This window comes from Melanerpes formicivorus, unplaced genomic scaffold (genome assembly GCF_026170545.1).
Source record: "Melanerpes formicivorus ecotype bairdi unplaced genomic scaffold, bMelFor1.0.p_v2 SCAF_102, whole genome shotgun sequence".
Classification (NCBI taxonomy): Eukaryota; Metazoa; Chordata; class Aves; order Piciformes; family Picidae; genus Melanerpes; species Melanerpes formicivorus.
This window is the reverse complement of record NW_027142454.1, coordinates 757172-782533: the sequence shown is the minus strand read 5'-3', so window position 1 is coordinate 782533 and position 25362 is coordinate 757172. Positions and strand designations below refer to the sequence as shown.

At 61.0% G+C, this 25362-nt stretch overlaps 1 protein-coding gene and 1 long non-coding RNA gene across 4 annotated transcripts; both read right to left on the bottom strand.

Moving 5' to 3' along the window:
* Positions 1-1993: 1993 nt before the first annotated feature.
* Positions 1994-4198, bottom strand: LOC137455589 (uncharacterized). Its single transcript, XR_010990851.1, has 2 exons — positions 3615-4198; positions 1994-2462 (listed from the first exon to the last, which is right to left on the bottom strand). It is a non-coding gene; the product is annotated as an uncharacterized lncRNA (long non-coding RNA).
* Positions 4199-9825: 5627 nt separating this feature from the next.
* BCAR1 (BCAR1 scaffold protein, Cas family member) lies at positions 9826-17784 on the bottom strand. 3 transcript variants are annotated; one of them, XM_068166623.1, is made up of 7 exons: positions 17648-17784; positions 15839-16534; positions 14507-14668; positions 13973-14077; positions 12441-13580; positions 12126-12215; positions 9826-11060 (listed from the first exon to the last, which is right to left on the bottom strand). In XM_068166623.1, the coding sequence occupies exons 1-7, from the start codon at positions 17657-17659 to the stop codon at positions 10545-10547; spliced, it is 2721 nt and encodes a 906-aa protein (XP_068022724.1). In that variant the 5' UTR covers positions 17660-17784; the 3' UTR covers positions 9826-10544. The 3 variants fall into 3 exon arrangements, with proteins under 3 accessions (XP_068022724.1, XP_068022725.1, XP_068022723.1); XM_068166624.1 differs by lacking the exon at positions 17648-17784 and adding an exon at positions 17187-17620; XM_068166622.1 differs by lacking the exon at positions 17648-17784 and having other exon boundaries at positions 15839-16802.
* Between the last annotated feature and the right edge of the window lie 7578 nt (positions 17785-25362).

The following is a 25362-nucleotide window of genomic DNA, read 5'->3' as shown; positions in this document are numbered from 1 at the left end:
GCTTGAGCTGTGGATCCAGCCCATTGGCAGCATGTTGAAAGTGTACTGGATTCCTCTCCAGGTGAAAGCAAACTGAGGCCTGCATTCCTCTGCTGTGGGAATAGAGACAAATGCATTAGCAATGTCTATGGTAGCATACCATTTGGCCTCTTCGGATTCCAGCTCATACTGGAGCTCCATCATGTCTGGTACTGCTGCACTCATAGGTGGTGTCACTTCATTTAGGGCTCGGTAGTCTACCGTCAGACGCCAGTCTCCATTCTGCTTCTGCACAGGCCACACTGGACTGTTGAAAGGTGAATGAGTTTTGCTGATGACTTTCTGACTCTCCAACTGACGAATCAGATTCTGAATGGGCAACAAAGAGTCTGTATTGTCAGCAAGACTGGGACAAAGTGGGAGGGCACTGGAATGGGAGTGGGAAGGGACTGGGAAGGCACTGGGAGGGACTGCAACAAAGGGGGACACGACTGGCTTTACTGGCAGCACTGCGTGGGACAGGAGGTCACTCACCTGGGAGTGTTCCTGGGAGCCCTGGAGAGGGATTTCGCAATTCCTGGGAGCACTGTGAGAGACAGGGGGGCGCTGGGGTCACCCTGGGAGCACTGCGAGAGACAGGGGGGCGCTGGGGTCACCCTGGGAGCATTGCGAGAGACTAGGAGAACACCTTGTGAACTGGGAGCAGACCCCTCCAGAGCACTGCAAACCCGCTCCACCCCTTGCCGGTGCCGCTGGCCCGCCGGACCCTGCCGCCCCCCGCCACTTCCCGGTCCCCCACCCCCACCCCCCCCTCCGTTTCCCGGTCACCCCTCACCGCCCCCTGCAGCTTCCCATCACCCCATGTCCGCCACTGCCGCTTCTCGCCGCCCCCGCCGCTGCCCCCCACTCGCAGACCCACAGCAGAGTCCTGCAGCTGTAACAGAGCAACCCGAGAGAGCAGCAGAGGCTGGCAATGCCCTGCTGCCGAGCAGAGCGAGCGGAGGGGACAGGGCAGAGCCGGGGGGCACCACGCTGCTGAGGGCGGAGCCGCCGGGGCGAGGGCGGAGCCGCCGGGGCGAGGGCGGAGCCATTTCGCTGAGGGTAGCCATCTTTGTGAGGGCGGCGCCATCTTGGGGAGGGCAGGAGGCAGCGGGAGCGCCGCGGGCAGGGCAGTGCCATCTTAGTGCTCCCAGGCCTGGTTACATGGCTCCAGACCTCCTTTGTCACCCTCAAAAGCCCTTGAGGTGCCCCCAGCTCAACTGCAGATGCAGGGGGAGACGAAGCTGGGGGGTCCCGGGGCTGCAGGGACACCAAAATCCAGAGAGAGACCTCCCCAGGTCCTGCTGGTTCCCAAAACCTGGCACCCCACAGAGACCCCTGACCCTCGCAGCCCCCCCACACTCCTCCCCCCCAGCTCCTTCAGGACTCTCCAGAGACCTGCCGGGAGCCCCCGAGACACCCTCCAGAGGCCCCCACACCCCTCTAGATGCCCACAAAACCCCTTGAGACGCCCCAGGAATACCTTTCCCTGCCTCCAAAGCCCCTTCAGAGGCCACTCGCGCTCAGCAGCAGCAGGTGGCAGCAAGCAGTCCCTGGCCGTGCCCACGAGGGGGCAGCAGTGAACAGCCGAGTCCATGGCGCTGGGGAAGCCGAGACCCCAGCAATGCCGCCCAGCAACCCAGATAGTGGGGGGTCCTGACACAGAGACCCCAAAACCACACTGAGACGCAGCTCTCCCCACCCACCCCCCACCCCAACTCCTTCGGGACCCTCCAGAGACCTTGTGGGAGCCCCCAGGAGACCCTCCACAGGCCCCCAGAACTCTTCAGATGCCCCCAAATTCCCCTTTCCTCCCCCCAGGCCCATTTTAGATGACAGCAGATCCTCGTAACGGACCCCCCAACACTCAGCAGGTCCAGGGCTGCTCCTGCACCTGTGCCTGGGGTGCAGCTCAGCTGGGCTCCCTGCAGGGCTTTTTCCATTCAATGAAAAAACAACACACCAGGAGCACACACAAAAGACAACCCACTGTTTTAATCGAGACAGACACAGGTGACATAGGAGAGCTGCTCCAGCTCTCTGCTCATCCTCATGGCCCTTCTCTGGACATGCTCCAGCACCTCCAGATCCTTCCTGTAATAGAGGCTTCAGAACTGGACACAGTACTGCAGGTGGGGTCTCACCAGAGCAGAGTAGAGGGGGAGAATCACCTCCCTTGACCTGCTGGCTGTGCTTCTTGAGGCTTGGTTGATGAGGATTGGTTCTCTCTGGCACTCCAAACTGCTTTGGCTCTTGGCTTTCTTTAAGCTGTTGGCTGTGCTCAGTGGATCAAAATGGTTCTTCTGTGCTGCTTCCACTGAAGTCAGCTTTGTGCCCATGCAGGGCCACAGCAGAATGCAGCTCACATATATGGAGCTGGTTCAGCCCAGTGGTGTCCATCACTGTCAGTGTGTGAGGGAAGAGCAAAGGTGGGGCACTGAGTGCTAGAAAGAGAAGGGTTTAGTTTGAATCATCTTCTGTGTGCCTTCATTTGCCTTGTGGGAGGCAAAAGGAAGATAGAATCATGGAATCAACAAGGTTTGAAAAGACCTCAGAGATCATCAAGTCCAACCTGTCACCCAACACCTCATGGCTACTAAACCATGGCTCCAAGTGCCACATCCAATCCCCTCTTGAATACTGAATACTTCTAGTTCTGGTTCAAACCCCCTGTGGCTCTGCTCAGGATGTGCTTTTCTCTCCTGGAAGCCTTTCTTGGTAACAGAGGCGATCCAGAGAGGGTCATGTCAAAGCCTTGCTGCACACAAGTCACTTCCCTTCTGCAATCTCTCGATAAACAGCACAGCTTTTCCTCTGACACTCACACTTTCCCAGGGCTTTCCCTCCCTTCCAAGAACGTTCAGGCATTTCAAACATGCAGGGCTGCAAGCAGCCTTTTTGGGAGGCTACCCCCACCCCTCCCTCACTGCTCCTCTGCTGCATCCTCGCCCACCCCCACGTGGCATCATGGAAGGAGAGCTGCGGGGCCGCTCTCCTTTTTATCACCCTGGTCTGGGGACAGCCTTCTGGGTAAGGTTTGCACCTTCAGCACACGGCTGAGCTTTGTTGCCGTTCTCTTCTCTCTGAGAGCTGTTGCACAGCTCTGCATCTCCGAGCACCTCCGCCAGGACTAACGACCCCAAGATCACTTTGCAGTCAGTGCATTTATCTCTGGCAATCACCAATCTCTTCTGTCTGTTGCTCTCATCAATTAAACCCTTTGATGGGCTCAGTGTGGTCCCCCCTTCATCTGGTGTCCGGTGGAATTGTGGGGTCTTGGCTGTTGGGGTCTCACTCTGGTGTTCACTGTCATCCTCCCCCCCGCCCCGGTCAGGAAATGGCCTCAAGTTGTATCAAGGGATGTTTAGGTTGCCTGTTAAGGAAACTTCTTCACTGAAAGGTTCTCACACACTGGAAGAGGTTCCCCAGGGGAGTGGTTGAATCCCCACCCCTGCAGATGTTTAAAAGACAAAGAGATGTAATGCTGCAGGACAGGGTTTGGCACCAGACTGGGCAGAGCTTGTGAGATGTTGGACTTCAGAATCTGAAAGGTCTTTTCCAGCTCAAACGACTCTACTGTTCTATAAAACACCCACCTGCAGACAAGCTGATGAGTAACTTCCCTCTGAATGAAAAGCTTCTTGAGATGGTCAGCACATGAAAACCATGCCCCTGCTGAAGGAGTGCTCCTGGAGTCTTGCTGACTTTGGCACAAAACTCTCTTTGTGTCCAGGTACACGTGAGCAAAACCACACCAACATGAACCAAGAACTAAGAATTCCCTTCTCATTCAAAGCATCCTTCAGCAGGGAAGGTGCATTCCCAGGTCCCATTAAATGCCACCAGCCTCACCAATCTTGTTCACCACAGCAGAAGTGAATTATGGTGCGGTCTGGCTTCAGCTCTCAGCTATTTCCATGTTGAACAAGGACAGCTTATACTCACAGAAGTCACTTGGTGGGTTGTGTGCGAAGGTTCCTGTAGAGCTCAGGTCTCTGAGCCTTCTTTACAGCTGTGCTCAGCCCAAAATCAGACAGTTTCACATGAAGCCTGGGGAAAAAAAAACCTCAGAAGGATGGTTCTTGAACAAAAGAGAAGGCTGAAGAGCTGCACAGCCTTCTGAGGCCATGGCAGAGCTACTGCGAGCAGCACTCTGCATGGCCTCAGCTGCAGGCTGGGGGGTTTCGAGCGCAGGCACTTCACATGCACAGCCCTTCCCCTCGCACCCAGCAGACAGAGCTCTGCTGTCATACTCCTGTGGATGACTCTCCTCTTCTGATAAGGTCTCTCTCTTCATTAGTGAAGTCATCCTCTCACCCACGCAGAGAGAAGAAAACGCAGCTGTGAAACCAGACCACTGCAGCCGTGAGCCTCGTTCTGTCTGAGACCCCAGGAGAATCCAAACCTAACCTTGCAGCTGGCCTTGGAGCTCCTCTTTGGAAAACCATCACTGCTAGGCCCCACAAACCCAGCCCAACATCCTCTGTCAGCAATCAGCTTGCCTCCAGGGAAGAGCTCCATGATGAGGTCAAGATTTCTTTTATCCTGAAAGCTGTAAAACGTTTTCACTACCCAGGCTCCCTCTGCTTCAACCTAAAGCTCTCTTTCTGTTCAGATATCAGCTACCCAAAAGTTATTTTAGGAGTACTCATTACTAAAGGACAATGTAAACACTTCAGCAGGGAGCATGGGATTATATCCCTAGTCCTACAGTACACTTCCATCTTCTTTAGCCAACAAACTGATTTCCACACTCTCCCCTTACATTATGTTGTTCATAATGGGGAAGGGTCTGGAGAACAGGGCTGAGGAGCAGCTGAGGGGCCTGGGCTGTGCAGTCTGGAGAAAAGGAGGCTGAAGGGAGACCTGAAGAGAGTACCTGGGGGTACTGGGAGGCAGTGGAATGACTCTGGGGGGGGAAGTGGGGGAAACTGGGACGTACTGGGAAGTGCTGGGAGGCAGTGGAAGGACTCTGGGGGGTAGCAGGGGGCTGCTCCCAGTTCTCTACCAATTCCTCCCAGTTGGGTTCCTACTGCTTCCAGTTGTCTCCCAGGGCTCAGGACTGACACCACATAGTGCAGGTATGGCTCTGGACAGTACTGGGAAGGACTGGGAGGCTGTGGAAGGAGTCTGGGAGGGAAATGGCGGGGCTCAGGGGGGAGTGGGAGTTGCTGGGAGGTACTGGGAGGCTGTGGAAGGATTCTGGGGGGGAACTGGGGGGGTTCAGGGGGCACTGGGGGACTGGGAGGTACTGGGAAGGGCTCTGAGTGGCACTGGGAAGTACTTGGAGGCTGTGGCAAGACTCTGGGGCAATCTGGAGGGGCTCAGGGGGGCACTGGGGGTTACTAAGAGATACTCCCAGTGCTCCCACTTCTCTCCCAGTTGTCTCCCAGTTCCCTCCCAGTGCTCCCAGCTGGGTTCCTACTGCTTCCAGTTGTCTGTGCCCATCCTCGGCCCCTTCACCATTCTCACTCTCCTCCTCAGCTCCCAGTCTCATCCCTGGCCTTAGCCCTATCTCTAGTCCTCATGCTCATCCTCATGCTCATCCTCACGCCCAAACCCCATCCTAATCCTCACCCCCAGTCCCTGTATCTGACCCTCTTCCTTCCTCATCTCCATCCCCATCCCCATCCCTCCTTGTCCTCCTGTTCCTACTTGCCCACAACCCCATCCCAGTCTCTGTCCCCGTTCCCGTGCCTGTCCCCATTCCCATCCCTGTCCCGATCCCTGGCCCTTTCCCTGTCCTCATCCCCATCTCTGTCAGTGTGCTGCTTCCTGTCCCCATCCCCACTCCCTCTCTGCATCCTCACTCCCACCCCATCCCTGTGCTCCTTCCCTCCCCCAGCCTTCTCCCCATCCCCACCCGCAGCCCAGTCCCCAGCCCTGTCCCTGTGCCCCGCTGAGCGTGGCCGCGGCTGACCCCTGGCCTGTCCCGCAGCCTCCAACACCCCCGCGGTGCTGCAGCAGGTGGCCCTGCCCCTGCTCACCAACGATCAGTGCAAACAGTTCTGGGGCTTCCGCATCCTCAGCTCCATGCTCTGCGCCGGCGCTGACGGTGCCACCTCCTGCATGGTAGGTGCCCCCGCGCCGCCCTGCCCCCCGCGCCGCCCTGCCCCCCGTGCTGCCCCCGCCCTGCCCTCACTCTCTGCCCGCAGGGCGACTCCGGCGGCCCGCTGGTGTGCCAGAAGGACGGCGCCTGGACCCTGGTGGGCATCGTCTCCTGGGGCAGCGCCACCTGCGACCCCCAGGTGCCCGGCGTCTACGCCCGTGTCACCGAGCTGCGCGGCTGGATCGATTCCATCCTGGAGGCCAACTGAGGCCGGCAATAAACGCTGCCACCCGCCCTGCTGTGTCCCGACTGTGGCTGCGGGATGGACGGGGAGGGGGCAGGGGCTGGCAGGCGGCTGGCGACACAGGGCTGGGGAGAGGGGCCCGGGGGGGGTGCAGGGGCGGCTCTCTGGGCATAGGGAGAAGCGGCTGGCAAGCAGGAGCTGGGGACAGGAGGTTAAATGGGGGCGAGCAGCAGGCCAGAGAGAGAGGAGGGCGTGGGAAGAGGCGGCTGGGGGGGCTGGAGGCGCAGGGAAAGGTGTCCAGGTGGGGCCATGAGGCTGGGGGAATGGGGACCCCTGGGCAGAAGGCTGGAGGGGCAGGGACATGGGGTGTCTCCCGGGGTCAGGGAGCTGCGGCCGGCTGTGAGGACACGTGTGGAGGTGCAAGGAAGCAGAGCAGGCAGGGGAGACCTGCCTGGTGCCTCGGAGACTCCTGGCCAAAGAGGGTAGGAGGCCTGGGCACATGTGGGCTCCGCTGGGCCCTTGGCTGCAGGCAGGGGCAGCTGGGCAGAGGCAGGGGCAGCTGAGCAGGCTGAGGGAGATGGGGCTGTAGAGCAGGTGTGTGGGCAGGAGGCAGGTGTGGGACAGGTGAACTGCCCTGGGCACACCTGGGCAGGGAGTGGGAGCTTGGGCAGGCTTGGGGGCCATGGTCAGGTGTGGGGCCAGCAGGGTGGGACGGGGGCCAGCAGGGTGGACACATGGGGCCATGGTGGGCTGTGGGGACCGTGCCCGTGCATGGGGCCCCCACGGCTGGTGCTGGAGGCACAAGATCCGCGTCGGAGAGAGGCTCCATGTGCCAGCCTGGGCCACCTTGAGGTGCCGGAGGTGGTGTCGGCAGGAGGGGCTGTTCCTGGCGCTGGTCCTGGCTCAGCCTGTCCCCACCATGGCTCTGCAGAGGGTGTTGGGTCTGGGGGGGTGGGTGCTGGGGTGCCAGAGCTGCTGATCCAAGGTGGGGCCAGACTGGGGGTGCTGTGGGGTCGGAAGGGACTGGGTGGCAGCGAGGGACAGGAGTAGATCATCCTGGCAGCAATCACTGTGCACCTGAAGGATGGCCAAGGGCTCAGGTCCAGCCAACATGGATTCAGGAAGGGCAGGTCCTGCCTCTCCAACCTGATCTCCTTCTATGATCAGTGACCCGCCTGGTGGATGTGGGGAGGCCTGTGGATGTGGTCTGCCTGGACTTCAGCAAGGCCTTTGACACCGTCCCCCACAGCAAACTGCTGGCTAAGCTGTCAGCTCATGGCTTGGACAGCAGCTCTCTGTGCTGGGTTAGGAACTGGCTGGAGGCTGAGCCCAGAGAGTGGTGGTGAATGGTGCCACAGCCAGCTGGCAGCCAGGCACCAGTGGTGTGCCCCAGGGATCAGTGTTGGGCTCCAGCCTCTTTAACATCTTCATTGATGATCTGGAGGAGGGGATTGAGTCATCAGCAAATTTGCAGGTGACACCAAGTTAGGAGCAGATGTTGGTCAGTTAGAGGGCGGAAAGGCTCTGCAGAGGGACCTCAACAGACTGGACAGATGGGCAGAGTCCAACAGGATGGCATTCAACAAGTCCAAGTGCCAGGTGCTGCACTTTGGCCACAGCAACCCCATGCAGAGCTACAGGCTGGGGTCAGAGTGACTGAGAGCTGCCAAACAGAGAGGGACCTGGGGGTGCTGATTGACAGCTGCCTAAACATGAGCCAGCAGTGTGCCCAGGTGGCCAAGAAGGCCAAAGGCATCCTGGCCTGCATTAGGAATAGTGTGGCCAGGAGGAGCAGGGAGGTCATTGTGCCCTGTGCTCTGCTTTGGTTAGGCCACACCTGGAGTCCTGTGTCCAGTTCTGGGCCCCTCAGTTTAAGAAGGACATTGAGACTCTTGAAGGTGTCCAGAGAAGGGCAACAAAGCTGGGGAGGGGTCTGGGGCACAGCCCTGTGAGGAGAGGCTGAGGGAGCTGGGGTTGTTTAGCCTGGAGAAGAGGAGGCTCAGGGGAGACCTTCTTGCTCTCTCCAACTACCTGCAGGGAGGTTGTAGCCAGGTGGGGGTTGGTCTCTTCTCCCAGGCAAGCAGCACCAGAACAAGAGGACACAGTCTCAAGCTACACCAGGGGAGGTTTAGGCTGGAGGTGAGGAGGAAGTTCTTCACCGAGCGAGTCGTTCGTCATTGGGATGTGCTGCCCAGGGAGGTGGTGGAGTCCCCATCCCTGAAGGCATTCAAGAGGGGATTGGATGTGGCACTTGGTGCCATGGTCTGGTCATGGGTCTGTGGTGACAGGTTGGACTCAAGGATCCTCGAGGTGTCTTCCACCCTTAGTGATGCTGTGAGTCCATGGATCGCTGTTTGTGAGGGTCCCAGCTGCATGGCCCCCAGCCCTGTCCTCGCCCTGGGGTCCCTCTCCTGTCTGCCCCCCCCGCAGCCGCTGCCCCCCGACTTCGTGGGGGCGCTGAGGGCCGTGGTGGGGCTGCCCAACATGGCCACAGTGGTGCAGGAGCAGCACAGGAAGGACAAGTCCATGCACAAGTGGGTGCAGGGCTGGGACCCCTGGGAAGGGCTGGCGTGGGGAGGGGCTACGGAAAGAGTTCAGGGAGGGGAAGGGCCATGGGGAGGAGCAGGACCAGGGGTGGGAAGACTTGAGAAGGGTTTGTGGAGAGGAAGGTTCTGGTTTGGGGAGGGAGCATAAGTGAGGATAGCAATGGGGAGGGAAAGGGTCATGGGGAGGTGAAGGGCCATGGGTATGGGACATTGGGGAGGAAGGGTCTGGTGACGGGTCAGGCCCTGGGAAGAGGGAAGGGTCTAGGGGAGGGGAAGGCTCTGTGATGGGCCATAGTCCTGTGCTGTCCTGTCCCCAGCTGTGCCCCACCTCAGCAGCATGGTATGGCCCCCCCAAACACGTTGCAGGTGCAGCAGCTGGCACCAGTACAGCCTCAAGCATAGCATCAGCACCTTAGCAGCCATTGCCTTGGGTTGGGGGTGGTGGCTTCACTGCCTGGGCATGCCTCATTGCATTGATGCCCCCATGCCAGGGTGGTGTCTCCTTTCACCTGAGCCCCCATGGACACCACAGGGAAGCAAAGGCCCAAAGACTTCTCCCTGGTGGCCACGGGCACCACTATTGTGCACTGCCACAGGGGGTATGCTAGTGGTGGCAACTTCCACCATCTCCTCCTCTTCAACAGCCAAGACCCAGCCTAAGGCCTACGCCTCCACCCCTTCACCAGGAGGGCTGGAGACCCAGCACAGCATCAAGGATGTGCCAAACCTCCACAAACTCATCAGCCCTGGCAAGGTGGTCCAAGGGGACACTGGCTCCAAGATGGTGGGGAGGGGGGCATCTGGGCCAGACTGACCCCATTGCTACCTATCCTTTCTCCCTAAACCCTCTCATTCCTACACCTGTGGGTCAGGAACCCCCACCCATCTCCATGTGCCACAGCCCCTCCCCCACAACCCCTCCCCAGGTGGTCCCTCCCCCCAGCAGGCAGACACAGATAGCCAGGAGCTGGGGGCGTTTCTAGGCAAATCTTTATGCTGGGGGGGGGCAGGGGGCTGAGTCTGGGGGGGGCTGCGACTCCATAGCTTTGGGAAGCAGCAGAAGCTTCCCCTGTGTTCAGAAGGCACCAGTTTGGGTTCACATTGCAGCTCCAGGGGGGTAGAGCAGCACAACCCACGACGCAGGAACACGCAGCTCCCACCCCTCCTTCCCCCCCGCCCCCTCCTCACCCCTCCCCCCTCGGGGACACTTCTGTGCGGCCCCTGGTGCGCAGAGGGACAGCACAACCCCTCCTTGCCCCCCTGTGGCTTTCCCCACCCTTGGACCCTGCAGGAGCAGAGCATCTGCAGCATGGCCCCAAGTTGCCAGCACATCCCTGCCCGAGGGTGAAGCTCCACAGGTTCTACGGTCCCAGGGCCTCCGGGCCAGGCCTGGCAGCCAGTTTCATACTGAGAGAGGAGAGCAGGGATGGAGCAGGCACGAATCCACCTCCCAGCTTCGCTTCATGATGGGTATGGCTCCAAAACCAATCCTGGCCCCCAGCCAGAGGGAGGAAGGAGGACAATGGCCACAGCCCCCCTCTCCCACCAAAGGCCCAGGTGCCCGGTGTGCACGGGAGTCTCTATGTACAGGTCTGCTTGCACCAGGCAGAGAGGCCTCTGGCAGAGGAGGACGAGTCTCAGGGTACAGGGCAGGAGGCCGTGGGGAGGGGACATCAGCCCAGGGCCATCACATGGCCGCCAACTGGCCCAGCACCATCCTGAACTGCTGCGTGCTGTTGGCGAGGTCCTTGACGCGCTCCACCATGTCCTTGGAGGCGGTGGGGGAAGGGTAGTGGAGGGCAGCAGCCTTGGTGGTCACCACGATCTCCTTGAGCATCTCGCAGAGGAGGTTGCTGTAGTGCATCACCTTGTGCTGCACTTCCTGGGCCTTGGCCTGGCGGGACAGCGTGTCCCCGATGAAGACCAGCTTGTGGGCGCTGAGGATGACAAACTTGCTGTGGGCCACGAAGATCTTGGGGGGCTGGTTGGCGCTGACGGCGGTGAGGAAGGCGTCGACGGCGTTGGTGAGGGTGGTGAGGTTGGCCTCGCACTGCTCCAGGTAGAAGAGGAGCAGCTGGCGGTCGGCGGCGCACAGGCTGCCCCCGCCCCGCGCCGGGCTGTAGTGCTGAGGGGGCCTCCAGTTGGCCAGGTCGTTGTCGATGGGGCGAGACACCTCCTGCTCCAGCCGCTCCAGCTGCTTCAGCTGCAGGAGGGACATGGCATCAGGCAGGGGCAGCCCTGGCGCCAGCACCTGCTCCCCTCCCTGCCACCAACGGCCGCGGCCCCCAGCCCCGGGAAACACAGCAAGGGACAGGGACAGCCCCAGGCCAGACAGCCCAGACTCACCAGGAGCAAGGCATCGATGCCCCACTCCACTGGCACAACATGGCATGGGAGGTGAGGAACCTCAGGAAGTTCAACAAGGAAAAGTGTGGGGTCCTGCAGCTGGGGTGGGGGCAATAGCCTCCTGCAGCTGGGGTGTGGGGGAAGCAGCTTTACGGAGAAGGACCTGGGAGTACTGAGGGACAAGAAGTGGCCCATGAGCCAGAAATGTGCCCTTGTGGCCAAGAATGCCAATGGTCAACAGGTGGAGGGGGAAGGCTCTCCTCCCCACCTACACTACCCTAGTGAGGTCACATCTGGAGTATTGTGTCCAGATCAAGAGAGACAGGGAACTACTGGAGAGAGTTCAGTGGAGACGACAAAGCTGCTGAGGGGCCTGGAGCATCTCTGTGAGGGGCAAAGGCTGAGAGCCCTGGGGCCATTAAGCCTGGAGAAGAGCAGCCCCAGAGGGGATCTGAGCAATGCTCAGCGAGAGCTAACGGGTGGGAGGCAAGAGGATGGGGCCAGAGTCTGCTCAGTGGTGCCCAGGACAAGGGACAATGGGCACAAAATGGAGCCCAGGAGGTTCCATCTGAACAGGAGGAGAAACTTCACTGGTGTGAGGGTGCAAAAGCCCTGGAGCAGGCTGCCCAGAGAGGCTGTGGAGTCTCCTCTGCAGAGCTTCCAACCTCCCCAGCCATTGTGCTCCTGGGCAAGCAGCTGTGGGTGCCCTGCTTTAGCAGGGGGGTTGGGCTGGATGATCTCCAGAGGTCCCTTCCAACCCCCACTCTGCTGGGATTCTGTGAACCTATCATGGGGACAGCCACACAAGAAGAGAATATGGTCCAGACCAATGGCAGAGGGTACAAGGGGAGCAGAAACCAAAACTCTGCTGCCCAGCCTAGGAGCTGTGCCCAGCAGCACCCACCCCTGCCAACTGCTCTACCTGTTGGTGCTCCAGCTGGTCCTTGCTCTGCCGGATGATGTTGCCTTTCTCCAGCAGCTCCTTCTGAGTCTTCTCAAACTCCTCCTTGCCCTGTAGTGAAGGAAGGGGCATGACAGGAGGTCAGCAACACCAGCCCCGCTGGGAGTGAGCCCAAACCCGCTCTGGGACGCATTAGGTGCCCAGAGAGACCTCAGGCTGGAGGGTTAAAGCAAGAGGTGGGTGGCAGAAGCACCACCACAGTCAGAGCTGCCCAATCCCCCCGCGGTGGGGAGAGCCAGAGGCCCAAACCCCCTCTCCCCCCTGGCCCATGCCCACCTGGAGATGGACGTAGTCGTAATCCTCCATCCAGCCGCTCTCACTGTTCTCGTAGGGCCCGTCGGGTGACTCCTGGGCCAGCAGCTTGGGCGGGGAGGGCAGGGGTCGTGACTGGATGCTGCTGGCCTTGTCAGAGGGGTGAGGGGGCCCGTGGCCGCCACCCTCCCCCGTCACCTTTGTCCGTTTGAAGAGCAGGGAGGCGTTGCCGTGCAGGAAGGAGGCCAGCTGCTTGGTGTCGTCGGGGATGCCCCGCGAGTGCATGATGAAGTGCTCCAGGTCGTCTGTGCCCGCCTTGCCCCCAGCCAGGGCGCTCGGGACCCAGTGGCAAGCATCCAGCGCTTGGCCGTGCCGCACCAGGGCCTGGTAGACCTCCTCCATCTTCTGCAGCTGCTTGCTGAGCTTGGTGTAGAGGGAACGGTCAGAGGCCTGGGCAGCGTTGCCCACCGCCCCCCGGGCAAACTCCAGCAGGTCCCGGAGGGCCGTCCGGACACCCTCGGCTGCCCCTCGGATGCTGGCGGCGTTGGCCTCCATGTGCTCGGGGTTGCGCCAGTTGGCACCGATGAAGGACATGAGGTAGGAGACGGCGCCGCTGACGCTGTGCTGGAGCTTGCCCAGCATCTCCATGGCGGCGTCCAAGTCCAGGGAGAACTCCTTGCCAGCCACCTTGGCCGGCTCCTTCACAGGCACCACGTCCAGCGAGGAGGTGGAGATGTTGCTGCGGGTGCTGCCCGTGCTGGAGGCCGAGAGGCGCTTGGTGTCTGTGCCCTTGGCCTCACGGTCCACTTGCGGCGGGACATCGTAGATGTACTCCCCCTCCGTGTCCAGGGAGCCCTTGCCCGGGGCGTGCAGGTCCCGAGGCACGTCGTACACCTCCTGGGAAGGGAAGGAGGAGCCACCCAGCTTCTTGAGGCTGGGGGGCACATCGTAGATCTCGTGGGAGGCTGGCGGCTCAGGGGCGCCTTTCCCGGCTGCTGGCGGCACGTCATAGACATCCTCGGGCAGGTAGGGCTCCTGCTGGGCCAGGATGAGAGGGTGGCGAGAGGCTTTCTGCTTGGCAAAGGCAGGGGGCACGTCGTAGGTCTCCTCCCGCGCTGGGCCGTCTGGCACATCCTTGCTGACCGAGGGGGGCACGTCGTACACCTGCAGGGGCAGCAGAAGGCAGCCTCAGCACAACCAGCCCTGTGCTGCATGCAGGATGGCACTGGGTGAGCCCCAGCATAGAGCAGAGCACCCCAGAGCTGCCCCTGTACCCCAGAAGGCTGGCACAGCCCTGCTGCAGCACCTCTAGCCTCCCAGGTGCCTTTTGGGACAGGAATCACAAAATCCCAGTACAGCCCAGATTGGAAGGGGCTTTGAAAGATCATCCAGCCTCAGTCTTTAGATGAGATTATCTAGCACCCCATCCCCTTATCCCCTTGCTTCTGGAAAGCCGCCAGTGCCAGGGACACCACCATGTGCCTGGGAAGGCTGTTGGCACCATAATGAGTATCTGTCTTGCCTGCAGGAGCTGTCAGCTTCCCAGCAGCACTTACAGTTTGATGCAGGTTCTTTTCCACGCTGGGGGGCACATCATAGATCTCCTGCCCTGGATCCTGCCCGTTGGGACCCTTCACTGCCATGGGAGGGGTGTCATAGACCTAGAGGAGAGGACAGAGGATGGTGTGTCAGGGATGGCATGGGCACCCACCCCCTCCCAGGGACTGGCTGGGAAGGATGGAAGTACCAGAAGCAGCCCTGAAGCTCAATGTGCACAGCTTTAGGTGTAACTCAGAATCATAAAATAGTCTGGGTTGGAAGGGACCTTAAAGACCATCTAGTTCCAACCAGCCCACATGGGCAGGGACACTTCCCACCAGCCCAGGTTGCTCAAAGGCCTCATCCAACCTGGCCTTGAACACCTCCAGGGAGAGGGCAGCCACAACCTTCCTGGGCAAACTGTTCCAGGGTCTCCCCACCCTCACTGCCAACAATTCCTTCACAATTATCACCTGACCAGGTTTGGATCCCAAGCTGTGACAGAGCACCTCCAGGACCCTCTTTCTGCCCCCTCCCCTCCCCAGCCTCACCTCCTGGCTGAACTGGCTTGTGACCCCTCCTCGGACAGGTGGCACATCATAGATCTCCTGGGAGCCAGCAGGGAGGAGGTGGCGAGGGAAGTCGTACTCCTCCTGCTCACCCTTGGGCGAGTCATAGACGTACACTTGCCCCACACGGGTGGGCACCAGCACCTGGCAAGAGGGAAAGGGAGATGAGGTAGGGACCACTGAGAAGCCCCCCCCCAAAATCCAGCGAGGGAGCGTGAGAGAGAGAAAGAGAGGTCAGAGGCTGGAACCCACGAGCAAGCTGTCCGGTACCGGGCACACTGCTGCCCACCGGGGGGCGCTCCCTGGCCGGCGTGCGGGCTGCTCCCGGTGCCGGGGGATGATCTCACCGGTTATTTATAGCGGCGAGCCTCGGCGGCAGACAAAGCCCGGCCCGCACGGCCACGGCGTGCAGAAGGCAGGGACCGAGCCGGGCACCCAGACGTGGGCAGGGATCTGCCGACGCCCGCAGGGTGCCCAACCTTCCCCTCCCCTGCGGGTCAAACCAAACCAGCAGGTCATGGCACCCTGCCCAGAGGTGCTTCCCTTTAGGACATTGTCTGTGTCCAGGCCGTGATTTGGCAGACCCGCCCCCGCCCTCCCCCTCCTGTCACCTCCCTGGGTGCTTCCCAGGGCCGTGAGTCAGGGTAGCCTTCCTGGAAAACACGATGCCCAGGACGGGGGGGATGTGTGCCTGTGTAGTTGCGGGCGGGCAGAGCTGGGAGCAGCCCAGAGTCCAGGATGCAGCCATTAGGCTTTCCTGGACAGGGTCCCTATGCGGGCGAGCCCCCAGCCTGCCCACTTCCCCCACCTCCAGTAAAGCCAACCGTGAAGCACTGGCAGGTTCCTGCTGGCACCGGTAGCCTGCCCCTGCCCATGCTCCCAGGTGGAAGGAAACATCACAGCACCATGCTGGGCACCACAGGCTCTGCTACAGCCGCAAGATCCAGCCAGCAGGCACCTCCAAGCAGCTCTTGGGTTACCCTCCACCCACCTCAGGAACCCTTGGGGACACCAGCAGAGCCCATGTGAGAGATCAAGAGGGCTGGAGTGTCAAATGCTGTGCCAGGCTTAAGTCGGGTAGCTCACATTAACTGGGGCACCTCAACCACCACAAGACCCCCCACAGCACCCACTCATGCCAGCAGCATGGGGAAGGATGCCCACACAGCCCCCTGGGATGGGCACCAGGATTTCCCACTCCAAGAGACAGTGGTGGGCAGGTAAGCCAAAGTCCCACAGCCCGGGCACTCCCCACCATGGACTGCAAAGCACCCCACAGCCACACTGCCACCCCCTGAAAGACCCCCATCCTACCTTTCCCTGGGGCTTGTGCCCTTCCCAGCTCCTCATATCCAACGATGGGGGCACCTGGTAGATGTCTTGAGCCTGCCCAGCTGAAGGAGGAACTTGGTAGACATCCTGGGGGGGGCTGGCAGAGCCCCCGGGGTATGCCTCGGCAGCTTGGCCCAAGGAGGGGGGCACCTGGTAGATGTCCTGGCCGGGGCTGGGGAAGGCATGGGGAGGGGTCTGCTTCGGGTAGGTGGGCGGCTGCTTAGTCGGGGCAGGAGGAAACTGTCCAGCAGGTGCTGAGCCCGGGTAGAGACCCTGCTGTCCCTTGTTGGGGCCTGGCATCAGGTAGACGTTGTCTCCTTGGGGGGCATAAGCAGGGTGCATGGGTGTGTACTGCGAGGCAGGCGACAGCGGCGTGTAGCCCCCTGGGTGGTGGTAGGGCAGAGCCGGTTGGGGCACCGGCGCCTGCAGCGGTGTCTGCCCCTGCGCTGGGCCGGCCGCTTGCTGCTGCTGCTGCTGCTGCTTCTTGTCGTACATCCCCACCAGGATCTTGAGGCGGTTCCCGGGAACGATGCCCTGCCGGCCATGGAGCGAGCAGAGCCACCAGCCGTCCAGCCCCTGCGTGTTGCGCTCCAGCACCGTCATGATGTCGCCTTTGCGGAAGGAGAGCTCGTCCGGCGACTCGGCCACGTTGTCGTACAGCGCCTTGGCCAACACGTTCTGCGAGAGAGCCCCGCGCCGGGCCGGTGAGCCGGGCCCCGCCGGCCGCTGCGGAGTCATCCCGGTGCCCGGGGCGGCCACAGAGCCCCGCGGGAGAGAGGATGCGGGGGGCTGTGCTCAGTGGGGTCCCACCGGCCTGATCCCGCTGCTCGGCTCAGCCCCACCGGTCGGATCCCCTTGCTCCGGTGGGGCTCCGCTCCGGCCAGGCGCTCCAGCCGGAGCTCCCGTTCCCGGCCGGAGCTCCCGTTCCCGGCCGGGCCTAGCAGCTCAACGGCTCCGTCTCAGCTGGGCTCACCGGCCGGACCTCCCGCTCCAGCCGGGCTCCCCGCCTCGATCTCCCGTTTCCAGCCGCCTTTTCCTTCCGCCCGGGAGTTCAACCCATCCTTCCCGGAGGTGGTGCTAGGAAGGGGCTGGGCCATTCCACCTCCCGGGTTTGGGGGGGACCTCCTCTGCCTTTCCCTCCCCTTCCCGCCGCCGCTACCCGGGAGGAAGTGCCAGGGCGGTGAGTCAGCCGCAGCCATCCCCGCGCTAGCCACCACCGGGCCCCGGCCCCTTCCGTGTCCCCGTGGCGGACACCGGCTGCGCCACGACGCCTTCTCCTCCGTGCCACGGGGGCACCTGCCAGAGCTCCCTGGCCTCCGACGGGACTTACCGGTGCCATGGCGGCGGTGGGACAGGCCGCAGCCTGCCCCGGGCTCCCGCCGCCGCCTGGGATGGCGGGACCGGACCGCCGCGGCCGGGCAGGGCGGCCTGGGCTGCCTGCTGATGCCTCCGCCCCAGCTCCCTGCCCGCTGCCAGCGCCCGGCTCGCCGGGCGGGGAGGCCCCGCAGAGGCCCCGGTGGGGTATCCCCCAGGGGTCCCGGTGCACCGTCTCCCACCGGGCAGGGAGGCTCCGGGACAAGGCCTCACCGCCCCTTGACTGGGCCAAGGTCACACGAGGGAGATCGGTCGCCCCGGCGGTGGCTGTGACTGATCGCAGGGGGCCGGGCTACGGCCTTCCTCCTCCTCCACACCGGGGAGAGCCTCCCGTGAGCTGTTACCCGGGGTGGGGGGACCCCCCCGCCCATCCGTCCCCGGCTTTCCCCCCGCCCCGTTCCCGGCGGCGGCTCTCACCAGGTAGTTCATCTTCCCGCGGGGCTGCTCCGGCCCTATCGGCGAGGGGCCGGGGGCCGGGGCCGGGCCGGGGGCGGCGGGGCGGGCGGGCAGCGCGGTGGCGGCAGCGGCGCCGTAGGGATCATTATAGCGCCGCGACCGCCCGGGCCCGGCGGCTCCGCCCGCCCCCCAGTGGCTGCCACCGCCCGCCCCCTCATTGGCTGACACCGCCCGCTGGGGGGCGGGGCCGCAGCGGGGGCTGGGGCAGGGGGCAGTCGGGCGCCGGAATCGGGGTGGAGCGGCACCGGGGTGCGGGCACACGGAGAAGCAGCGGTGGGGATGGGCTCTGGGGGGGGATGGCCACCGGCAGTGAGGGGGCGGGGGCTGGCACCGGCGGGGACGGTGGCACCGGCGGAGACCGAGAGGGGTACAACGCTGTGCAGCTGGGGCGCAAACAAGGTGTAACGGGGGTGCAAAGAGTAAACGGTGTGTAAGGGGCGTGCGACGGATGTGCTAAGGATGTGTAAAGGGTAACGGAGGTGCAGAGGGGATGTAAGGGGGTTGCAAAGGCTATGCAAAGGATGTGCAAATAGTAAACTCTGTAGAGGGCGTGCAAGGGGTGTGCAAGGGGTAATGGGGTGTGGAAAAGGCGTGCAAAGGATGTGCAAAGAGTAAACTGGATTATGGGTGTGCAAAGGGAGTGTAAAGAGTAACAAAGGTGCAGAGGGGGTGTAACGGGTGTGCACAGGGCATGGGAAGGATGTGCAAAGAGTAAAGGTTGTGTAACATGCATGTGATGAGTGTGCAAAGGGTATTGGGTGTGCTGTCAGTGTGCAAAGGCTGTACCAAAGAGTAACAGGTGTGCAACAAGTCTGCAATGGGTGTGCTAGAGGAGAACAAAGCAGTACTAAAGGTTAACAGGTGTACAAAGAGTGTGCAGTGGGTGTGCAAAAGGTAGGTGGTGTCCTGTGAGTGTACTGAAGGGTAATGAGGGTGCAGTGGGTGTGTGATGAGTGTGAAATGGGTGACTGGTGTGTAATGGGCATGCAAAGGGCATACAGAGAGTAATAGCTGCAGTGGGCATGCAACAGGTAATGAGCACACAAAGGACATGCAAAGAGTAAGGGGTGTGTAAAAGGTATGCTGTGGGTGTGCAAAAGATAATGGGTGTGCAAAAGGGAAGAGGTGTGCAACAGTGCAGCTGGTGTGCAAAGGGTGTGTGGTGTGTGTGCAGAGGGCATACAAAGGGTAACAGGTGTGTAAAGGGCATACAAAGGGTGCACAAGATATGAAGGGTGTGTAAGGGGTGTGCAAAGAGTAACAGGGGTGCAAAAGGGACCAGGCACACATAATGATGTGCTGCAGCATGGCATGGCACACTAGAGCCCAGCATGGCACACCTTGGTACGCCCAAGCACTCCGTGGCACACCAGGGCAGCTGGCACACTGCCCGCTCAGCCTGTTCCGACGCAGCCCATGGCTGCCCTGCTGGCTAGCGAGCCCAGGCTTGCCCCTGCTGCACGCTGAGCTGCAGTCCCACCTGCTGCTCTGGGGATGCCTGCATCTGCATGGAGCTGGCAGCAGGCTGGGAGGGTGGCTGGGAGGCCCCCTGGGAGCTGGTGGCTGGCACGTGTGTGAGCTGCGTGGGCATGCGCAATCTGCCACGCTTGCAGGGGAGGCACAGCACCTGTGGAACATGCACAAGCTGAGGGGTGAAGTTCACACACCTGAGGGATGGGATCCATCCAGAGGGACCTGGAGAAGCTCCAGAAATGGGCCCAGGTGAACTTCATGAGGTTCAACAAGCCCAAGTGCAAGGTCTTGCACCTGGATCAGGGCAGCCTCCTGTACTGGTCCAGACTGGGGATGAAGAGCTGGAGAGCAGCCCTGGGGAGAAGGGTTTGGGGGTGCTGGAGGGTGAAAAGCTGGAGATGAGGCAGCACCACAGCCCCAGCTGTGCCATGGACTGATCCCCAGCTGCATGGGCAGCAGGGGCAGGGAGGGGATTCTGCCCCTCTGGTGCACTCTGCTGAGACAACCCTGCAGTGCTGGGGCAGCTCTGGAGTCCTCAAGCATGGCACAGACAGGAGGAAGGAGCAGGGCCAGAGGAGGCCACAGCAATGCTGGGAGGGCTGGAAGCCCTCTGCTGTGAGGCCAGGCTGAGAGAGTTGGGGTGGTTCATCCTGGAGAGGAGAAGGCTCCAGGGAGACCTTCTGGTGGCCTTTCAGTGCTTAAAGGGGCCTCTAAGAAAGCTGGGGACAGACTTTTGATCAGGGCCTGCTGTGACAGGACAATAGGTGATGAGTTTCAAGAGGGAGATTCAGACTTGAGAAAAGGAAGGAATGTTTGACACTGAGGGTGGGGAGAGCCTGACCCAGGTTGCCATAGGTCCCACACCCCTGGACCTATGGTTTGGGGCTCCAAGCAACCTGCTTGAAGTGCAGCTGCCCCTGCTCACAGAGCAGAGGGAGGTGCCATGGGGGTGACCAGCAAGTGTGCAGGGAACTGGGAGTTCTAGCAGCCAGCTGGGCACACGTGCAAGTAGATGGATTGCAAACGTGTGCCCTTTCCCCCCAAAGCAGCGCTCATTCTTCTCCCCAGGGACCACCACCACCCCCCAGCAGTGCTGACCTCCTTGTACAGCCCCTGCTCCCAGGCAGGCTCCCCCCCCAAGTGCATCCCCAGGCGAAAGGGGAAACTGAGGCGCAGCAGCGGCAGGGCTGTGGTTGAACCCACAAACCGCAGCCGCCCCGGCAGTGGCAGCCCGAAGACCGCAGTTCCCTTTTGCTGCCGGCAGTGGTGACAGTGGTGACGGTGCAGGGGCTGAGCCCCAGGGCCATTCCTGCCACTCCGAGCTCTCCGGTCCCTCTCCTGCCACCGCAGCCGATCCCACAAGGTTTGGTTTAGAGCCTCTGAGGCCGGCGAGGGCCTGGCTGCCTGGCACCACGGGCCTGTCCTGGCATCCCCGGGTTGTCCCCAGGGTGAACGAGCCGTTGCGTGACTTCAGGCCACAGGCTGTCTGCTTCGGTACTTAAAAGCAGCAGGGATTTGGATCTTTCCCTCAGATCAAAGCCTCCCTACTCAATCCCAGCCATTTTTCAGTGCACTGGAGCCAAACCTGCTGCTTGCATCTGGTTGGCAGCAGCTCCTGCACAAACCCCCAACCCTCCCAACCCTGACACAACATCCCCCCTGCTCCCACCGCTGAGCCCTTGGGGGGTTGACAGGCACCAACAGGTCTCCCTTCAGCTTCCCCCACCTCTAAGAGAACAAAATGCCAGGCAGCAGATCAAAAGGGGAGTGTTACAGACACCCTGGGGCACTGGGGATGCTCAGAACTGGGTTGGTGCAGCCAGAGCAACCCTGTGCCCTGCTGGCCCTGCAGTTCCCACCCTGCGGTCCTTCGCCGGCTCCAGTGGATGCAGGGCTGGGTGATAGGAGGCTTGGGATAGATGCTGCTTGGGATGCAGGTTGCCACAGCAACAGTTGCTATGGAAAACACTTTGGCAGCAAAATTTCCAGCCATATTCCTGTGTCCATCACTGTCTTTGGGAAGGTCTTTGGTGTCCAGTGAGCCAGGCACGGCCAGCTCCAGACCGGGCAGGCTGCCATGGTGGCTGTGGGGGCTCTCTGCACCCAGCTGGCCTTTTGCTGGCTTTTCCCACTGGCTCTTGGCACAGGAAGGTGTTGGAGGAGCCCAGGGTGGAGGTTTGGTGAGCACATTGGGCATGCATGGGATGGGGGCGCAGGCTGTGTTGTGCCATAGTCATTGGTTAATTGCTGATCAAGGCCTCGTCGGCTCGGCCATGGCCTGACTGGGATGTGTTTTGGTAAGCCCACACCCCAGAATCTCAGAATGGAAGAAGGGGTAGGAAGAGACCTCTGGAGATCATTCCCCTGCCAAGGCAGCTTCACCTAGAGAAGGTCACAAAGAAACACAGCCAGGCAGGCTTTGAATGTCACCAGAGATGGAGACTCTACCACCTCTCTGGGCAGCCTGCTCCAGGGCTCCATCACCCTTCAATTAAACTAAGTTCCTCCTCACATTCAGATGGGACTTCTGATGTTCCAGTTTGTGCCTGTCACCCCTTGTCCTGTCACTGGGAGCCACTGAAGGAAGCCTGGTCCCTAAGCCAGGGCATAGGTCCAGGACAGCAGGACATCCTGACACATGGGGTGTCACTGGGACTTTCTGGGTGACTGGGGCCATTCCTAGTGGGGACCAGCAGCTCCAAGCCAGGGCTGCCAGCTCCAGGCTTGCAGCACCTGCCTGCAGCCCCAGCAGGGCTGTGCTCAGGAAAGCTGCCTGGAGCAGCAATAGGATTACACAGCACCGAGTCTCCTAGCAATGAAGGGAGAAATAAATCCTGTAAGGCAGGAGGGGATTTATTGGAGTTCAATATTCTGGAAATAATGAGGACATTTCTCTTGCCTTGTAATATCACGGGACCCAACAGGATCACAACAAGGATTTATCCCCGTGCCTTGCCGTGACGCTGGGCTGGTTTGCAGCTGCAGAGAGGAGATGGTGCTGGGGGAGACTGCTCAGCTTTCCAGAGAGCAGGATGGTGGGGGGCACCCCCTCATCTCCAGAAAAGCTGAGGAGGAGCGTGGGCCTCGGGCTGCCCTGACAGTAGAGGCTCTGTTCCTCTCCCCATTCATCCCCCAGCGAGGGCTGGCGCTGATCCTCACCCCCGTCCAGGGCTTGCTGGCTCCGCCACCACTGCTGGATGGACTTCAAACACCATCAGGAGGTGACCCCAGGGGGGTGACCCTTGTTTGGATGGGGGTCAGAGACCCACGAACTGCCCCATTACTTCCCACTGGTCCTGAACCCACTGCAGCCAGAAGCTTCACTGTGCTGCTGGGTGGGACATTGTTGGGAGGAAAAGAGGCTGAAACCAGCATCACCCCCTGGCCACCAGCCCTTCCTGGGGCCCAGCCCCGTGCTCTGCTCCCTCCCTCTGCCTGCCAGCTCCAGCATGCTGCACCACCCTGCTTTAGAATCCTAGAATCACAGAATGCTTTGGGGCAGAAGGGACCTTTAAAGGTCACCTAGTCTAACCCCCCTGCAGTCAGGAGGGATGTCTTCAACCTTGGCCCTTGGTGCCTTACCCAGCCCTGAATCCCATCGTGGCCCTTAGGATGGCCTGGTGGGTTCCCACGGGATGCGCTCCTCAGGGAGCCATCTCTCAACCCCCTCCCACACCAAGAGCAGGACGTTAACTCCCTCACCGCTGTCACCAAAGCAGCTTTAAACAGAGAGTGCTACCCCCCCACCCATGATTCCGGCACCCTCCCACAAACAGCCTCTCCAAACCCCACCAAGGAGCTCGGGGAGGGCGATCCCCTGGGCATGGGGTGGCCGCAGCTGCTTTTGCCGCAGCTGGGGAGCGCTGCCGCCGCCACCAGAGCCCCGACAACGGTCAGGGCACAGGACACAATCGCTGCCTTGTTCGGGTCCCAGCCACACAAGGGGGCCCTTCAGGCAGCCCGGGAAGGGGGAGCTCCTTGGGGTGAGGTGATGCTCGGGCTGCAAGGGACTCCTTGCAGGGCCAAATGATCCCAAGCAGATGCCCTGGGTGAGTCCTAACCCATGGAGGACATGAGAGCTTCCCAGGGAAGGCAGCTCAAGGTGGGGAGGTCTCAAAGGAGGGACTCACATCTCCTGGGAGCTTTGCTCTTGTGGTTGAGACTTGATGTGGCCCTGAGCAATCTGATGGCGTTGGGAGGTGTCCCTGCTGCCTGCAGGGGGGTTGGACAAGATGACCTCTAAGGGTCCCTTCCAGCCCGATGCAGCCTGTGAATCTGTGAAAGCTCAGGGCTTGGGGTGGATGCTGAGGGCTGGCAGGTACTGCAGCCACCCTGCTTCTTGGAAGGGTGACTGGGCAATGGAAATAGCAAGAAGACTAGAGTTTGGGCTTCATTTGTTTCCTTCCTAAGCAGGTAAGCTGTGTTTTCTGGAGACCTGTAAATCACTCCTCATCTTCAGGAATGAGAGGCAAGGAATACATGATCCAACCAAGCAAAAACGTGGGACACTTGGGAGCGTGCTTGGAGGAAGCCAGGAATTGTCCTCAGGCTGGAGACGGCCTCCAGCCATCCCACTGAGCCTGTCCCAGCTTGCTGGGCCAGGAGCTGGCTCCATATCCTGGCATCCTCGAGCCAAGCTGGGCACACCGTGCTGCCAGGAGCCCGGCAGAGAGGGGAGCAGAGGCTCTGGGCCGCTGCTGTCAAGCTGCACTCATCCAGCAGGTCGAGTTGCTTCCAAGATTGCAAAATTTTCCAAGTTTGCTCAGCTGAAGGGAAAGAAAAACCCCAGAGGAGAGAGGCTGGAAAGCTGGAGCTGGCAGGCAGGATGCTATAACCCAGGAGTCACTGGTTTTCCCAGCGTGCCAGGGGAGCCTGTGCTGGCCAGACCCCACTATACATCATGTCTCCAAGCCCAGAACCTTCCCTCAAAGCCACCTAGAGCCTGATGCTGTTGCCTGCCTCTCTCTGGACACAGCCTGGAGCTCTTTAAGCTTTCAAGAGCAGGGCTGGGGTTGGTGCACTCTGGCCTTCAGGATCTCCAAAGCTTCCTCTGTGGCATTTCCATTCAGCTCTTGCTTGTGATGTGACCCACAGAATTAGCTTCCATTTCTAACCTACCTTCATGCCAAGATGCTGCTCAGCCCTAAAATGCAGCCACACTGGAGGCCCTACAAGGCAGGCAGCCCCCAGCAGCAGCTAGAATGCCCATGGGTAGCAAAGATTTCAGTCACCAGTCCCAGGGGAAACCCACACTGTGGGGACCCAGCCTGTGTGGGGTTTATCCAGCATGCGAGGCTCCAGGGCCAGTCATGAGAGGACACAGGGCAGAGAAGATCCCCCAGTACCTCCTCCTCTCCTTCTCCTCAGCCTCAGCAGAGAGAAAATAACTTTTCCTGCTGCCCATTCTGCTCTTACAGCCCCACTTGAGCTCTCCCAGCCAAGCTGCATCTCACCACCAGTGAGGCTCTGCTGCAAAACAAGCTCGGATTGCCTTGGAGTCCCTGCTGGGAGGGACCCTGGAAGCAGGGCAGGACGTGGTTACCTCCCCATCACATGGGGAGGACAGAGGGGCCAGGGCTACTCCTGCACCACCCTTCTGAGCAGGACAGCAGCCCAGCTTCTGGAGAAGCTCCCTCCAAGATCTAGCCCAGGGCTGCCTGCTGTCAAGCAGAAGTCCAGAGCTGAAAACCTCCCCGCAGCCACCCCTGGACAGGGACTATTTTTGCAACCCAACCCAAAGCAGCAGCTGGCTTGGAAGCATTTGGGGATGAAAAGGTGACAGCACTCCCTCTTGTTTTGTTTCTGTCCCACTTCAGGCTTGCAGGTCCACTGCAGCTGAGTCTGTCTATAACTGGGTGCCCAGGACCACAGCTCCCCCAAGCATGGGGGGTTTTGGTCTCAGCCAACCAGCAAGAGGGCCACAGAGCAAGGGCTGGCACAGAGCAAGGGCTGGCACAGAGCAAGGGCTGACTCAGCAGCTGACACGTGAGGCCGGAGATGAGCCATGGGCAAGGGGCCAGCGGCAGCAGCGGTACTGCTCGCCCCGGCAGCAGGAAGGATGAGGCTCCTGCCGCTTGCCTCCCACCTGCCCTGCTGAGCAGGCTCAGAGCAGGCTCAGAAGGGTCAGTGAGTAGCACCTCTGCTCTGAGGATGAGCACAGGGCAGATGCTGAGAGCTGCTAAACTCAGTGCCAGGCCAAAAGG

Coding starts and splice junctions, on each gene's coding strand:
- BCAR1 (XM_068166622.1), bottom strand. CDS start 16,594: ATGACTCCGCAGCGGCCGGCGGGGCCCGGCTCACCGGCCCGGCGCGGG. Junction 14,669..15,838: donor GGCACAAGCCCCAGGGAAAG/GTAGGATGGGGG, acceptor CCCTCTTGCCAG/GTGCTGGTGCCCACCCGTGT. Junction 12,216..12,440: donor ACGACTACGTCCATCTCCAG/GTGGGCATGGGC, acceptor CCTTCACTACAG/GGCAAGGAGGAGTTTGAGAA.